General features: G+C 37.5%; 2 protein-coding genes across 3 annotated transcripts; one reads left to right on the top strand and one right to left on the bottom strand.

The window, feature by feature from the left end:
• The first annotated feature begins 6,660 nt into the window (after window positions 1-6,660).
• On the top strand, window positions 6,661-9,991 carry LOC113323887. Its single transcript, XM_026572234.1, has 3 exons — window positions 6,661-7,082; window positions 8,416-8,743; window positions 9,479-9,991. The coding sequence occupies exons 1-3, from the start codon at window positions 6,911-6,913 to the stop codon at window positions 9,681-9,683; spliced, it is 705 nt and encodes a 234-aa protein (XP_026428019.1). The 5' UTR covers window positions 6,661-6,910; the 3' UTR covers window positions 9,684-9,991.
• A 217-nt stretch (window positions 9,992-10,208) lies between these two features.
• LOC113322379 (UDP-sulfoquinovose synthase, chloroplastic-like) lies at window positions 10,209-13,888 on the bottom strand. 2 transcript variants are annotated; one of them, XM_026570453.1, is made up of 3 exons: window positions 13,585-13,694; window positions 11,706-12,830; window positions 10,209-11,024 (listed from the first exon to the last, which is right to left on the bottom strand). In XM_026570453.1, the coding sequence occupies exons 2-3, from the start codon at window positions 12,768-12,770 to the stop codon at window positions 10,623-10,625; spliced, it is 1,467 nt and encodes a 488-aa protein (XP_026426238.1). In that variant the 5' UTR covers window positions 12,771-12,830; window positions 13,585-13,694; the 3' UTR covers window positions 10,209-10,622. The 2 variants fall into 2 exon arrangements, with proteins under 2 accessions (XP_026426238.1, XP_026426237.1); XM_026570452.1 differs by lacking the exon at window positions 13,585-13,694 and adding an exon at window positions 13,743-13,888 and having other exon boundaries at window positions 10,364-11,024.
• Between the last annotated feature and the right edge of the window lie 1,651 nt (window positions 13,889-15,539).

Raw genomic sequence — 15,539 nt, 5'->3', positions numbered from 1 at the left:
TTCGCTAAGTAACTGGCATACCAGTTACAAACCGTTTCCATGCAAAATTTGGCCTACTCTCCAACTTTAAGTTTCTATTGAAGGAGAATACTCACTAATGAATCCATTCCGCACAGTCCCTAGAGTTACCTCGGAACTTGCTCTGATACCAACTGTGACGGACAGGAAAATTACGCCTGGCGCGCCTGGGCGCGCAGGCCATAACTCCCCCAGTGAGTCATTTTATAATACTTCTTACCGAGCCTTAACGCTAGACAAATGCACGTTCATTTACTGTTGCAAACATGTTCGAGGAGCATGATGCAGCAAACTTAGCTTCCATACCTTTCCAACTTACTCTTGTTCTGCGAAGGGTTTAAAGACTTGAAGACTATGGTCGATGCACCTTACATGCATCACTGGCTTCCAAGTATTGTCCATGCATAAGGAATAAGCCGATTAATGTAGAACGATAAGAGAAGAACGCAATACGGAGATTGCTAGGGATGTGAAGAGACGAAAAGGATGAGAATTGACGATATTAATAACGAGATCAAAGAAAATGATGAAAGAGAAAAAAAGAATCGTGTTTAAGCGATAATAATATTGATTGATAAAAATAAGATGATAACCCTAAGACAATCGTATGCCTGATTATATAGGCTACTAGATAACTAAAATAACAAGAGTTCTAAATAAAGAGAAATACTAAAAAAGGAAATAAGATAACTTGTAGACTAAGGCAGAGAACCAGAGATGTCCTACATCAGTCCACCCTTCTTGAGAAAAACTCGACCTCGAGTTGTCATCATAGAAATCATGAATTCTTTTCTTCCATGAAAAGCGAGTATTCAACGTTCAACAGCTTACCACGATCAAACAAGAATGTCACAACTCTTGAGATCATAAATCGAAGTAGGAAGGCATAAATGCTTCTCGAATCATTATGAGATATTTGTTTAGACTTTGCGCGATCAAACAAAAATGTCATATCAATAATAATAGTGATGGAGTCAATCACATGAGCACAGAAAAATGTTTCTCCAAAATTCGAAGTGACACCTTTGGAAGCACGTTTAATTAATTCGTCCTTAGCATCTTCTCGTATTCCATCTAGGTGAAAAATTGTATACCCACTACATGAGTTCACAAACTCTATAAATATTTTCTCGTATTCCACGTGAAGTTCACTAGCAGGTCCCATGATGGAGAACAAATTCTGTTGTTTATTATTATCCACGGTGTTAGGTGAATCAGCACTCTCAAAGTGACAACTATACGATCTAGTAGCGTGAGAACTCAATAACCCATTCATTAAAGAATAATGTACCCAAGGGTACTGCTCAATTTTGCGAAACTGGGAAATATCGTGAGAGTAACATGAACTTTGCAATGCAAATTCTCTTCCATCCATCCCTTATTCTTTCTGCAGGTGATCGGCATAAGCATCTCTAAAACTCCATTCTTAAATATCCACAACAACAGTTGTCGACATGCAGATCTGCATTACATAGCTTCCAACAAAGCTTGGAAATCTCTTCTTTACAACATCATCGTCTGCTAGAACACATTTCCTAGTAACCTTATCACACTTGAGTTTTATGTTTGTGTCAAGACCGAATACCAATATTCCTATAACGATCCTGGCACCATTCTTATTATGAAGTTGTGAATAGACAGTCTTGATACGAAGCTGAGCACCATCCATGGAAACGTTTCCAAACTTTTGATGTGGTAAGATGGTAATTCCCCTGAGTTTTGCATGGCATTCTGGTTGATATTGAGAAGAATGTGAAGTACCCATATATCTGACTGCATAAATTCTTTTTGAGTATAAATCCATTACAACGTCATTACTTCTTATAGAATTAATGTTAATCCCTCAAGAGCATAGCGGGCTAACTTGTTTAACGGATTGGATAGAAAAGTTCAAGAGGTCCGTAAAATTACCAACATATTGATTAGAAACCTCTGTATGCATCAAAACTTGTTTCCAAACAACCTCTCAATGGGTTTAAAATGTTTGGTGACTCTCTCTGCGAAAAGCCGAACTAGTTTCTTGGTTATCATTGAAATTACTTTCCCTCTCTCGTGATAATTGTTTACGTACTTATAATGCAGAAGAGTACAATCTGTATGAACACTGTATAGGACCCCGACTTGAGCCAAATATGACTTAGCTGCTGCATTTATTTTCAAAATTTCATCCAGTGTGAGCTGTAGATATTCCTTACAGTTCGTCTTTGGAGTCCCTTCAAGTAATATTTGCCGGAGAATACGGTTAGGAATATCCATGTTACCATCATTCTTTGCAGCAACTCCAATAACGAAGATAACATTTCTCACCATTCTGTCTTGAGCAACAAAAATTTCACCGAGAAAGGACTTCAACTTTTCCTTTCATATCAGAATTAAGGTTTGGAAACTCTTGATTCACAGAGCCACATAAAACAGACTTCCAAATATCAGGTTCATATGCCTTCTGCTCAAAAGTTGTGTTACTATCTGCACATTTTAGCGCTGAAAAATCCATATATGGATCTTTTATATAAAGAGAAATTCCAGAACTCTGAGCAGCTGTTTGTAGTGGCAGTACTTGTAGTGTAATAAGTGAGTTAGCGGGCTCCTGTCAACATAATTATGTATGTTGTTCTTCTCAAAACTTGCATATGAAAGAAATGGTTCCGAATATAGTACTGAATGCATGTCCATCACCAATTTTCGACAACCAACTTTGTTGGCTTCTACCAGTACATTTGTGTAATTGCAAGACTTTTCCTTGTAAAATTCTTCATTATAGTAAGCAACAACATCGTGTATATGCACAATAATTTCAGGAAGATTTCCTAAAAGAAGAGCATAATTCTCACAGTTACAGTCCACAAAATCTAACTTAGTGTTAGCATCGTATTCATCACTTTGTGTTAAAAGTGCAGGCTCAAACAGAGATGAATGAATTCTATTTGAAACCGAAAGGGAGAGAGGTGCAGCTGTCCAACCTATACTTCTTGCTGGTCGCAGTCGAGTATCATTCATGCAAATACGAACGTCTTGATTGAAAGGCATGTTGCTTCTTACAAAATCTTTTGCTAAACCTTGTGCCAACGATACTCTCCCGGCTTTTGAGAACATACGACCACGAATCGTTCCGGAATAATTTTTCAGTGGTATGTCTTCTTGAGATATGTAATCAAACTTATAGATAGAAGTATGAAACAATGGTTTATAAATTACCGCTCTAGTTGGATATACCACAAAAGACTTCTCAGAAGTTAACTCAACAAGATGAACCTTGTTAGGGTTTACATAAGATATCATTCGTGCTTTCTCATGACTAATAACTTGATTATTTTCAACCCTAGACAAAACAGGTATATCAGAAGCTACTAAACTGAGATTCGATGATTTACCATTCTATGAAAAATCATGCGAATCATGCAAGACCACGCTGACCTGATTTCCTTCCTTTTGAACATGATTTAATTCGTCCTTCTCATAAGTTGACTCCATACAGTCCAGTCCAACATAAATGACAGTATTATTTTCAATTGAAGAAGAATCCTCTTGAGTAAACGATGAATCAATAAACTCCTGTGACTCATGTGAAACCTTGAGCTGATTTTCATCCTCTTTTTGAGAAACAATGTTCCCTTCGTCCTTCTGTGATGTAGTTTTCGTATTTTCATCAACTGATGTAGCTAGAACAACCTCGGCACCTTTAAATGACAACAAAACTTCTTGAGTTGATGACGATACTTGTTTAACCTGATGTTCTTCTTATTCTTTAGGACTTACGTTACAAACAGACGTAGCCAAAACTTTCTCAGCACCTTTAGATGACGATGAATTCTCTTGAACTTCTTTACTGACACGTTTAGCTTTAGCGATAATACTCAGAAATTCTTCAGACTTCTTCCTTTTCAAAAATTCTTGAAACTTCTTCCCTATATATTCTTCAAGCTCCTCCAATATTTGCTTTTTCTCTTCTTTGGCAAGACGAAGTTTTTTTATTTCCCTTCTATCTTCTTCGCCAAAATAAAACTTAGAACGAAGCCTTATTATTTTCTCGGTGTATCTTTGAATTCTTGTTGATAATTCTAGTTTATATTGCAGAAGATCTTTCACAGGTACTTCTTCCATGATCAGAAATGAGAATAAGAATTTTTTTTTTTTTTTTTTATGTATATGGGATAGGGTTTTGAGTTTGTGGAAGCGATTATGGATCGGTTTCTATATAAGGATCTAGAAACTTTGGCTGTGGTACCAACTAATGTAGAACGATAAGAGAAAAACGCAATACAAAGATTGCTAGGGATGTGAAGAGACGAAAAGGATGAGAATTGACGATATTAATCACGAGATAAAAAAAGAAAGATAAAAGAGATAAAAGAAATCGTGTTTAAACGATAATAATATTGATTGATAAAATAAGATGAAAACCCTAAGACAATCGTATGCCTGATTATATAGGCTACTAGATAACTGAAATAACAAGAGTTCTAAATAAAGAGAAATACTAAAAAAGGAAATAAGATAACTTGTAGACTAAGGCAGAGAACCAGAGATGTCCTACATCACCGCTCCAATCCTATTGTCATTTCCCTACTGCACTTACCGGCTTAGCTTACTTTCTTGGCCATGCCCAATTCTGCAATTGGAGCATATGCCAACTACGTGTCGTATGAGAATCATTTTCTGGCATGCAACTAAGCCTTATCAAGTTTGGACACAATCATCTCTTGCATCGAACTACCGATCTTAGATGATATGAGGGGCCAAAGTGCTGCAACTCATTGCGGATGCCTACATACCCTTCCATACTCTAAGGGGATCAAGCACTGACTGTAGTTCATTCGTGAAGGGACAAGCAACTAAAGTTAACTCGATTTCAAGGCCGTGGCCTAGCAATAGTGATAATGGCCTAGTCCGTATAGGTCGTTTCGTCAAAATACATCCAAGTGATGCATATTTACTCCGTGACATGGCATAGTGATGCCTAAGCATCTTATACTCCATTGGAAAGGCTACACAACTATAAATGAGGCCTAAGCATCATTTATACTCTTTCGGCCAAGCTTGAAGATTACTTGGTGCATGGTCTGTATATTCACCCGCAACCAACCACCCCTACCTATATATGTTTTACGATATTTTTACAACTTAGATTAGGGGAGGAAAAATCATTCACCAAGTCCCACTTTTACTATTCATGGTCGTTGCTATATATTTCTGATTAACCAACCAAGATGGTTGTACATTCAGTTCTGTCCCACATGCCAATTCTAATGCCAGGCCATGATGGCTGAACATTTCCTAAGGCAGGTCCAGTGAAGGGCCGTGATGGCTGTATTTCCGGATTTGTCCCATAGGTCACTCCAATGTCCAGCCGTGATGGTTGTACAATGCCAAGGCCATCGTTCTATGGCCTGTTGCGATATTGTTCATAGGTCAATGACATGCGTAATGCGCTATTGTGGCACTACTTTCTTCTAGGCCCGCCACCCAACTGGCCTGAAGCATCTTTGGTTCAATATTGGATCTTGGCCAATGTAGCTTACAACTTGCACCCTATTGGTGTGATATTATACATTGGCCAATATATCTTCGCAATGCACCTTACTTGGCGCTATATTGGCTCTAGGATAATGTTCCTCTTAAAACGTAACAGAGCTTGAGATGAAGCTTCATCTCATGCCATGGCTCATCTTTGGGCATGCGCCATGCTAAAAATTCAGGATGTTACAAGGGCAATTCCAATGGAATGAACAAACTTCATTCCATAGGAGTTGCTCCCACTATGAACTCAACAAACATGAAAAACAAGTTTTCAAACCAACTTTGGTTTGTTTGTTGAGTGCAGACCAATATGAGCCACGCGTTTCATTTAAAACAGCACGTACGAAGTAAACTCGCCAGCGGGTGAAGGAAGACCGAGCGGATTGAGTTTACCCGCATGCGGGTAATGTTAATCCTCCAGCGACTGAACATCAATCGCTAACGACTACATCTGAACGGCTAGAAATTCTCATCATCCAACGGCTGCTAGGAATTTTAAACCCTATAAATACTCTTCATTTCAACTCCAAGTTCACACAATCTGCACCTATATACCTTAGTTACTCGAAAATCGTATTTAAGAATGCCTCCAATAGTGTCTTCCAGAGTTCGTGGTCCTAGATTCACTCTAGAAGATGATTTAGCTATTTGTAGAGCCTTTATTTTTCAAACAGACGATAATATCAATGGGGATGAAGTCGCGTCGAAGATAACTTTTTGGGAGGAATTTTTTGGAAAGTTCATCCCAGAAACAGAGAACTTGTTTAACCGTGAGGCTGAAGAATCGTCTCATTGCTTTAATGTAATTAGTCGGGAGGTATCAAAATTCCTAGGTCTACTAGTGCACAACCACAAAAATAAACTGAACGGTGAAATTGTAGGTGAAGTGAAACCGAAAACATTAACAATATGGGCAGTATCTCGCGGCAAACCTTTCGCCTTCAAGCTTGTTCGAAGGCGAAAGAAAGGTTGAATACAAATGATGGTTCGAAGGACCTTGATTTCCTATCACTTTGACTTAGGTCAATAGTACATGACCAATCCAATCCCCTGGTTAGCAAAATTTGTTCCGCTTATAGCAACCATCGTCATAATTTTTCTGTATTATGGCGTTGGTGACGGTGGAGAGTTGATTTTTTATTTTACACACTACCGAAAACCCTTGATAGGAATTATGTCCCTCTCTCACGTCTCAGCTAACTGGGTACCAGTGAACCCTCAATTATAGCTGAATTGTCTCTTGGTCCTCTCTTTCGATCTCATTGGGTAAAATTTACAGACCTTCTTCACAGATTGTACAATTTTTGTCTACTCCTGAAACAAAATCCAATTTCCTTTCGATAAATTAAAGTTTCTTAGATCTGAATAAGCAAGCATGAGGGGGTTAAATTTAAATGAAATGGAGAGTTTCAGTGCAAAAGATGTATCAACGATCGGTGGTGTAGCAACTGTTTCTCTTCTTCACTCCTTCATACCGACTCATTGGTTGCCTTTCTCCATTGTTGGTCGTGCTCAGAAATGGACTCTTTCCAGGACTCTTATCGTTAGTAAGTTTTCATTCACCGTGTATGTTATTAAGTCCTAAATCTTGAGAAGCGAATATTAAAGAAATTGTAACTCTACTGCTGCGTTCCGTGTTTGTTGGTATTTTTGACAGGAATTTATAGAGAATTAGAAGCAAAAGTACTGCATTGTTTAAGATGCTACAGTTGTTTGGATTTGAATGCATTGTAGTTTTCTAGGTTACCCAAATCGGTATTAACTCCTTTGGTATTGCCATATTGCTAGTTGCCACCGTTTCTTTTTCTGATGTTTGTGTAATTATTATGCACCATTAGACAGTGTAGTTGATGGTAGAAGTGTCGTTTAAGCTCGGATGGTTAATTCTTTCAGATTTTTCTTCATGCAGTCATCTTATACAGTGCTGGCATAAGCTAGCAAATGAATTGAGTTTTTTCTAGCAACTTTTCTCATACCTCTTAGGGTTGGTTCTTTCGAATTCAATGCATATTCAGAAGTAACATTAACATAATTGAAAGTTGATGGATGAGTACTGAGAAGCTTATTTTCATCCTAACGTGAGCATATAAGATGAAAACATGGCTATGCCGCACCATGATCTGTCTTCCCTATCATTAGCTTAGACATACCACACCACCATCTTCGGATTCTTAACTCTCTATGCCATTTATGTTTGCTGGTTTTCTGCAGATCCTTTTAGAAAACTAGGGTTCTATTTATTACACAAAGATAAAGATTTACACAAAGATAAAGATTTGAGAAGTTGGAACATGCTCTTAAAAGTTAACTTGCATTGTGTCTATCTTGTTTGTCACATCTTGTTTAGCAATATCCTTTTAGCATGTTAAACTAACAACCATGATTATCTCGATGGACAAATTCGCTAGATAGCAAATGCATCATTTTTCCTATGGGAATATGATAAAAACAAGAGCCGCTTTTTGTACTCAACGATGTTTGTGGTGTCTATGATTTTCATATAAAGGAACCCAAGGGTTATGACTATTTTTAAATTTTATTTGCAAGTCAAAACTACAAGATATCTAGTCTGTAGATGGAAAAAAGGGTGCAGGAATTCTTCTTGGTCTAAAAGGGTCACTCCATATTCCACTCCTAGTTTTTTCTTCTTGCTCTCGAGTTTTGAGGCTACTTCTTACACTTTGGATACCTTTTTCAAAAACTTCTGCGGCTTGGCATTCAGAATTGGTGACTGTCAAATTTCTCAATTTGTTATTGTTCATGGATGTTGCAAGTTGGAACTTAATATTTTAGACAATGATTTCATGTTCAGATTGCTAAAAAAATATTACTATTTGCTTAGAAATACTGATCTTTGTCTTTTATTCTTTCTTTTTGCAGCTGCATTTGGAGCAGTTTTGCATGTTCTTTCAACTTCACTTCTTGGTATAACAGCGATAACTATGGCGAATACCATTGCGAGTGAAGACACAGTGCATAAACTTGCTTCTCTTTTGCTTGTTATTCTTGGGAGTAGTTATATTTTGCTGTATTTACGTGGAAAGGGTGGACACTGTCACTCACACAATCCTCCCATGGAGAAAATGGCTGTAGCTGGTCTTGTCCTTGTTCCTGCATTGTCACCCTGTGCAACCACACTTCCAGTATTTCTCGCAGTTGGAAACTCATCCTCCATGATGGTACTCGCCATCATCGTGCTGCTATTTAGGTAATTCTACTCAATTATCTCAGATTTCTAACTTAGGTTTACATGCTCTAAGGAATGAAATTATTTCATCCACTACTAGAACTTGTAGAATTCGCTGGTTGAGACCACCTGACTATAAAACCTTTGCGGAGACACTGGCTGTTATGAAGGAGTACCATGCCTCTAGGTTTAGAGATCAGTAAGCCCAAATTTAGGATTTTCAATATTTCATTATTTACATAATAGTTTGGTAATTAAAGTTCTGATTGCAGAACTAACTGCTCAAAAGTGTTTTTTGGTAAGTTGGATAGGACTCACATGCCTACATATTGAATGTTGTCTGTTTCCCTCTTCTATATATTCATCTGAAGAGGTTATTGCTCATTACTTTAGCATACCACTCGTTTGTCTGGGAACATCTGGAGATAATCCGAGAGCTTTTCGGTGATGTTCTCCTTGCCTGGTGATTGTCCAAATATCAGCTTTTTGCAACAGTTATAAGTTATAACCCCCTCAGCATCAATGAAGCCATCTTTTTATGGCTGTTGATTTATAATGAAATTTTGATGGTGTTAAGAGCTATGACATACACTGATCTTCGGTGAGGATGTTTATAGATCACTATATTCTAAATTGGGGCCCAGGGAGTAAGATCATCTCTACTTTAAAACCTGCACCATGGAGTAGTCATGCTGTAACCCCAACTGTAAGTGTTTATATGATTGTGTTCTTTAATTGTATCATGTGAATGTGCAGCACTATAACCGTGATGACCTCACTGGTAGCTTTGTCATTCTATGGCGCTAGCCAGCTAAAGTTTCACTGGGTAGAGCGTAACGACAAGCTTCTTGTAGGGTCTGTACTCTGTTTAGTTGGAATTCTGACACTCTTATTTCATGATCACGATCATGATGAGAATTCAATTGGAGAGCATCTGCACAGGAAACTCATTGGCATGTGAGGACGTGTCAGTTCTTTTCCCAAACTATCCCTCTCTTAATCAAATACATGGTGGAGTGTAAAATCAAGAAACATCAGCTGACGGGAAGATAGTATTTCTTGTATGGGTGAAATTGTGTTGCTTCACCAGAAATTGAATATGGTGCAATGCATTTTTATTTATTTTTTTGCCAATAGGTGCTTTTGTGATTAATGTATTGCTACAGAAAGTATCTCGATGACGCAAATATATTGTAGTTAGTTTGCAAATGCTGGTGAGCATGACACATTTGTTAACTTAAGGTTGTATTTACAAGCCTTTTCCACCAAGTTTTGCCATTTCCAACCCCTCTTTATTGTGATAATAGTTGCAAGCTGGCTTTTACAAGCAAAGGTCAGAAAAGCCTTTCCTTCTCCGACCACTCTTTCTTTCCAATATCTGTTACTATCTTAGGTGTTTTTCGAGCTTCTGCTACTGATGGTGAACTAGGAAAAATGGGGATAAGAAACGGAATCCCTTTGCAATTTCAGAAATTAATGGGTGGAATAAAATAAATAAATGAATCATATTTTTTGTACCAAAATCTTGCAACATCGAATACATATCTAAATCTACGAAATGCTTTCTCTCAACATTTTCACTATCCGATAAATGAAACAAGATGGAAGATGAAGAAAGAGAGAAAAATGGATACAAGGAGAAGAAGAGAAACAGACTAATTATATAATACCCTCGACAATCTTATCAGCAGACTTGGTGAAAATTTTGGTAGACCATAGATGAAGATACTAGAAATTTTCAGTTCATAATTTTACAATGCTGATGTAGCTATCCTAGATTCGACACTGCATTAGCACCCTCTAAATTTGAGCAACTGGGTTCCAATGAAACTAACCATTGTGATTCTTTCCTCTTTTGTCTTCTATATTGCAAATATCAAATACCAGATCCCATAAATGATTAAGCTGCAACTGTCTTCGGTTTAGCTCCTATTTTTTTCCAAGAAACACTGGGCATAATCTGTTTTCTGTCAACACGGTCCTTGTATTGGACAGCAAAATTGAGCAATGAATCAAGAAGAGAGTCAGAAAGGATGTGTGGTTTGAGCCCTAGCTCGACGAGCTTAGTATGCTTGGCATTGTAGTAATGTTCTTCAGCTTCCACACGAGGGTTTGGCACTGATAAGGTAGAAACATCCAACCCAATCTTCTCCCCTGCTTTTGTTACGAGAGCAGCAAGGTCGTTGACAGAGAACTGCTCAGTGAACTGGTTGAAAACCCTGAACTCACCTGGTTCCGCAGGGTTTGCTATCGCAAGTTCGACACACTGCACTGTGTCCCTTATATCAAGATAACCACGTGTCTGGATTGGAAGAGGAATTTTGAATTAATACAAATGAACATGGTATTATTCATATTATAAGAAAATAGAGAAAATGAATTGGTCAATTAACGCATAAACCAAGAAACATGCAGGAAGCACGGGAAGAATTATAACTTACTCTAAAAGAGAAACTTTCAACATATTCACAGATGACTAGTTAATGTAAGTAAGTAAACACAGACACCCAGGGAGAAGCCACCTACCCATTTTACATGGCTCGTAAGCAGAGCAACAAATTATTATACTACTGCTCATCATTTGGAAAAAAAAACCCAAAGACCAAAAGTACAAAATCGTAAATTTAGTTTTAGCCATCATCAAGAGAAATGAATTATAAGTTCGAAGTATTAAATCATAATCATGTTATCATGATTTTAGTGGCTGCTATCCTATTTTCCCAGAAGTTGAAAAGTGGGATGATATATTAGATGGCTCATTCATTATATGCAAAAATATTGAGGCGAAGGAAATCTTCCAAGGCGCTATCACTAGATGTTGAGTTCCAACAGTTTTTTGACTGTTTAAGATGCGTAATATTGTCCAGGACATGTACCAAAAACGTGGGTTCTTAGAATCCCGTTCTAAAACTACGTAGTACGACAATGTGAAGATCAAAAAGGACTACCGATCCTGTAATTGGGGTGATTTACTGTAAATTACCTGGCCTCCTTTTCCATACACGGTAAGCGGGTGACCGACAGCAGCCTGAACACAAAACCTATTCAATGCCGTTCCAAATACTGCGTCATAATCTAATCTGTTGCAGAGAACTTCGTGCATCTCAGTTTCATCAGTCCTCACCCCATAAACAACACCCTGGTTCAAATCAGTTGCTCTGATCCCCCAGGCTTTACAAGTAAATGCTATATTATTTGAATCATGGACCTTACTTAAGTGGTAGAATGAGCTTCCTTGCTTAGGATAAGGCAAAGTATCTGTTCTTCCGTTGTGTGTAATAGTTATGTATCCCTCCTCGATATCAATGTTAGGAGTTCCATACTCCCCCATAGTTCCAAGCTTCACCAAATGACAGTCCTCTCTAAATTCCTTGATAGCAAACAGAACATTGAGGGTTCCAATCACATTGTTATGCTGAGTGAACACGGCTCTAGAACGATCAATCATGGAGTATGGGGCAGATCGTTGTTCACCAAAGTGAACAACAGTATCAGGCTCAAATGATTTGAAGGTCTCGGTTAGGAATTCAAAATCACATATGTCGCCAATGTACAGCTCAATATCTTTACCTGTGAGAGACTTCCAACAACGGATGCGGTCATGAATGGATGCAATGGGGGTAAGGGAGGCAAGGCCAAGTTGATGGTCAAAAAGGCGACGGACAAGGTTGTCAACAATTGCGACTTCGTAACCCATTTTGGACAGATGGAGGGCAGTAGCCCACCCACAATAACCATCACCACCAATAATCATCACCCTCTTTCGCTTCAAGGAATCTTTGGAGGTAAGGTGGGAACCGTTGCTTGGTTGTGTACTGGCTTCTTGGCTTACAGGGAGTGCTGCTGTAATAATATTATTACTACGCCTGGTAGATCTTCCTCTCGGTGGGCTTTCTCTATGTGATATGAGTTTTTTTATTGGAGATTGAGAAATTCTAAGTGTAAGAGAAGTAGGATAGATTACTGAACATCGAGTTGATGGTTTAGAGCAAGACGTGGCAGCACTTGAAAGGTTTGAATAGAAACACGTTGAAAGCAAATGTGCCATATTGCCGCTCACTTATCTGACCTCTGAACTGATACTAACTTTATTTCAAGATGTAAACACCTGTAAAAAAATCATAAGATTCCTCTGATTCAGATGCAGATTCTACACATCGTAGAAGCACAATAAGATAATACAATCTATAGTTGCTTCAGATTATAATAGGGCATCCAATGACATTCTGTTCTCCTGAAAAAGTATTCAGAACCTAATTCAATATAGCACCTCTAACAATGAAATAGTCCACCGTATAAACAAAAAGTATGGCCATTTCAATGCCCGTAAAGAGAGATGCTTAAACTCATTTTGAACAGACCCTACCAAAAGAATCAACAAAAATTGACACTACGGATTATATAAAAGAAGAAGGAAAAAAAAAAGAGTAGAGATTCATAAAAAGAAAAGAAACCCCAAAGACTTATTTCTTTGTGTATAATTAAGTGGCTGATTCGACAAGAGAGTTGCCGAGAGCATAACAAATGACTTACAAAGTGAAAGATGAGATAACCCAAATTATGTCGTGTTCAGTTGCAACTATTATTATTTGAACTTCTTCAACTACAACACTTCTCACAGAAGTTAAATCTGAAACCTAATTAACCATACCATATTGTTTCACTTTCTAAACTAAAAGCACTTGCACACAAATTACCTAATTATAAACCCTAATTATCTAGATACGGGCTAAAATAAGCTCACAGTCAGCTTTACTAAGCAAATAAAACAGTATACAGAAATTAGCATTACTGTCCTCACATTATTAGATTCGATAATTTAACCAAACAACTCAAATTTGCCGCAATCTGAAACAACTCACCAAGAGGAAAAGGACTACAAGAAAGGATGTCAAACAGAAACCCCATTTTGTTTCACTAGAGAACTAAGAAATTCAACCGGTAGTCGTAATAATCTATATAAACAAAAGATTTTAGGTTATAGAAACTGGTTACAGAGATAGAGAGTGAGTGAGTATACCTTTGTTTGTTCGCTTGAAATGGAAATTCTGGTTAGGAAGAAAAGTTATGGAATTATCTAAATACAACGGCAGAATACTTAAAAAAGGAACCTTGAAGAGAACAATGGAGGATATTCTCCTTTAGCTCCCAATAATAATTGATATTTTACATTTACAGATAACAACAATTGTTTGTAACACGGGATACAAATAACCGGGGACCGGGGTAATTTGACTCAACTAGGTGAGTTTGGATCGAGGCTACATTTCAAGAGGTTTAGACTTTACACCAAGGGCATTGCAAACTTAAGAGCTTGAAACCACCAAAACTAGTTACAGGACGTAAAAGGTCATGAAATAGTAATTGAGGATTATTTCTTATCCCTAATTTTTTTAAATGGCTAATTACGTCCAAATTATTAGTGGTAATTAGTAATTAAGTTAATTAATTTAGTTAGATTAAAATCAGATTTAAGGATTAAATTTTGATAAAAGAAAAATTGGGTTTTTGTGCTGTGGAAGACGGTGAGTTTTGGGGGAAAAAATTTAGGGTTTTTTGAAATGAGTGATTCTAGTGGAGGAGATGATGTAGGTGAAGATTCAAACAACATACATGATTGTGTTGATGGTAAGATTGTCTCAACTAATCATATGGATTGGATGTTTGATGAAGATATGTTAATAGAGGAAGCCTTGAATAATGGTGGAAATGAAGATCCTATTGCTCAAAATGAAGGAACCAATACTCAAAATGAAGAACCCGAAGCTCAAAAAAATCAGGTAAACTTCCTATACTCTCCAAATTGTCTGAATGGTGCTCCAAGTGGTCGATTCATGGTCGATATGGAACTACTCAGAGTGAGGGTCGTCAGGTCGGGAGTATAATAAACTAACGACCCTTGAGAGTGGTCAGTGTCGAGGGATGTATATCCCAATGATTCTAGAAAATCGTCAATTAATTGATACCACAGTTGACGACTCAAACCTGCAACTTTTTCAGATTATGAAAAATCGTCATGGTAATATGATGAACACTGACGACTCTAATAAGGTTCGTCATCCAAAAGATCTACGCATTAACGACCCTTAAAGTTCACATGGACTCGTTAATTTTTAAAATGGGGTCGTTAACTTGTTACTTTGGCACAAAGGTCACTAGCTTGTTACTTGGGGTCGTTAGCTTGTTACTTGGGCAAAAAAAGGGTCGTTAGCTTGTTACCTGGGCACAAAGGGTTGTTAACTCCTTAATTTCACATGGAAAACATATGAAGGGTCGTTAGCTTCTAAGCTCTTTGTAGCAAAATCTCTTCTTGATGACCCTTGTTACTTGGACATCGTTTTTGGCTTTCTTTTCATATGGAGTCGTTAACATTTAAAATGGGCACGGTTTTTTGCTTTCTTTTCACGTAGAGTCGATAAATTTGAAATGGGGTCATTCACAGAGGATCGTTATATGTTTCTATGTTTCGGTAATGACTCTAATTTAGAGAAAAACCAAAAATGAAAAACCATAATTAGGGTCGTTATCTTCATCCTCATATATCCTAACGATTTTTCATAATCTCTACATGCACATGAAAAATCGTTAGGCTTTAGGATTTTAGGGTTGACAACACTTTAACTGTAATTGAATTTTTTTTTCTTCATGTCGTCAATGGAAGAGAAGATAGTTGAGAGAGAGGGAGAAGAGATTCCGTCTTTTTTGTTAAAAGATGGAAATGAAATGGAGGCTTGGGGTTAAGGGTGAATAGAGTTTTAAGTTTTATTACTAATGAAGGACAAAATAGTATTTTCATCACATTTTGGAAGGCCCCTAA

The sequence above is a fragment of the Papaver somniferum genome, chromosome 11, assembly GCF_003573695.1.
Source record: "Papaver somniferum cultivar HN1 chromosome 11, ASM357369v1, whole genome shotgun sequence".
Classification (NCBI taxonomy): Eukaryota; Viridiplantae; Streptophyta; class Magnoliopsida; order Ranunculales; family Papaveraceae; genus Papaver; species Papaver somniferum.
The sequence above is the reverse complement of the archived record's forward strand: the minus strand, read 5'-3'. Positions and strand labels throughout refer to the sequence as shown.

Bases quoted from the DNA above. Each gene is read 5' to 3' on its own strand.
- LOC113323887 (XM_026572234.1), top strand. From the start codon at position 6,911: ATGAGGGGGTTAAATTTAAATGAAATGGAGAGTTTCAGTGCAAAAGAT. The intron at 7,083-8,415 runs GTAAGTTTTCAT...TTCTTTTTGCAG, and splicing joins TTCCAGGACTCTTATCGTTA to CTGCATTTGGAGCAGTTTTG. The intron at 8,744-9,478 runs GTAATTCTACTC...GTGAATGTGCAG, and splicing joins ATCATCGTGCTGCTATTTAG to CACTATAACCGTGATGACCT.
- LOC113322379 (XM_026570452.1), bottom strand. From the start codon at position 12,770: ATGGCACATTTGCTTTCAACGTGTTTCTATTCAAACCTTTCAAGTGCT. The intron at 11,025-11,705 runs GTAATTTACAGT...CTTCCAATCCAG, and splicing joins TGTATGGAAAAGGAGGCCAG to ACACGTGGTTATCTTGATAT.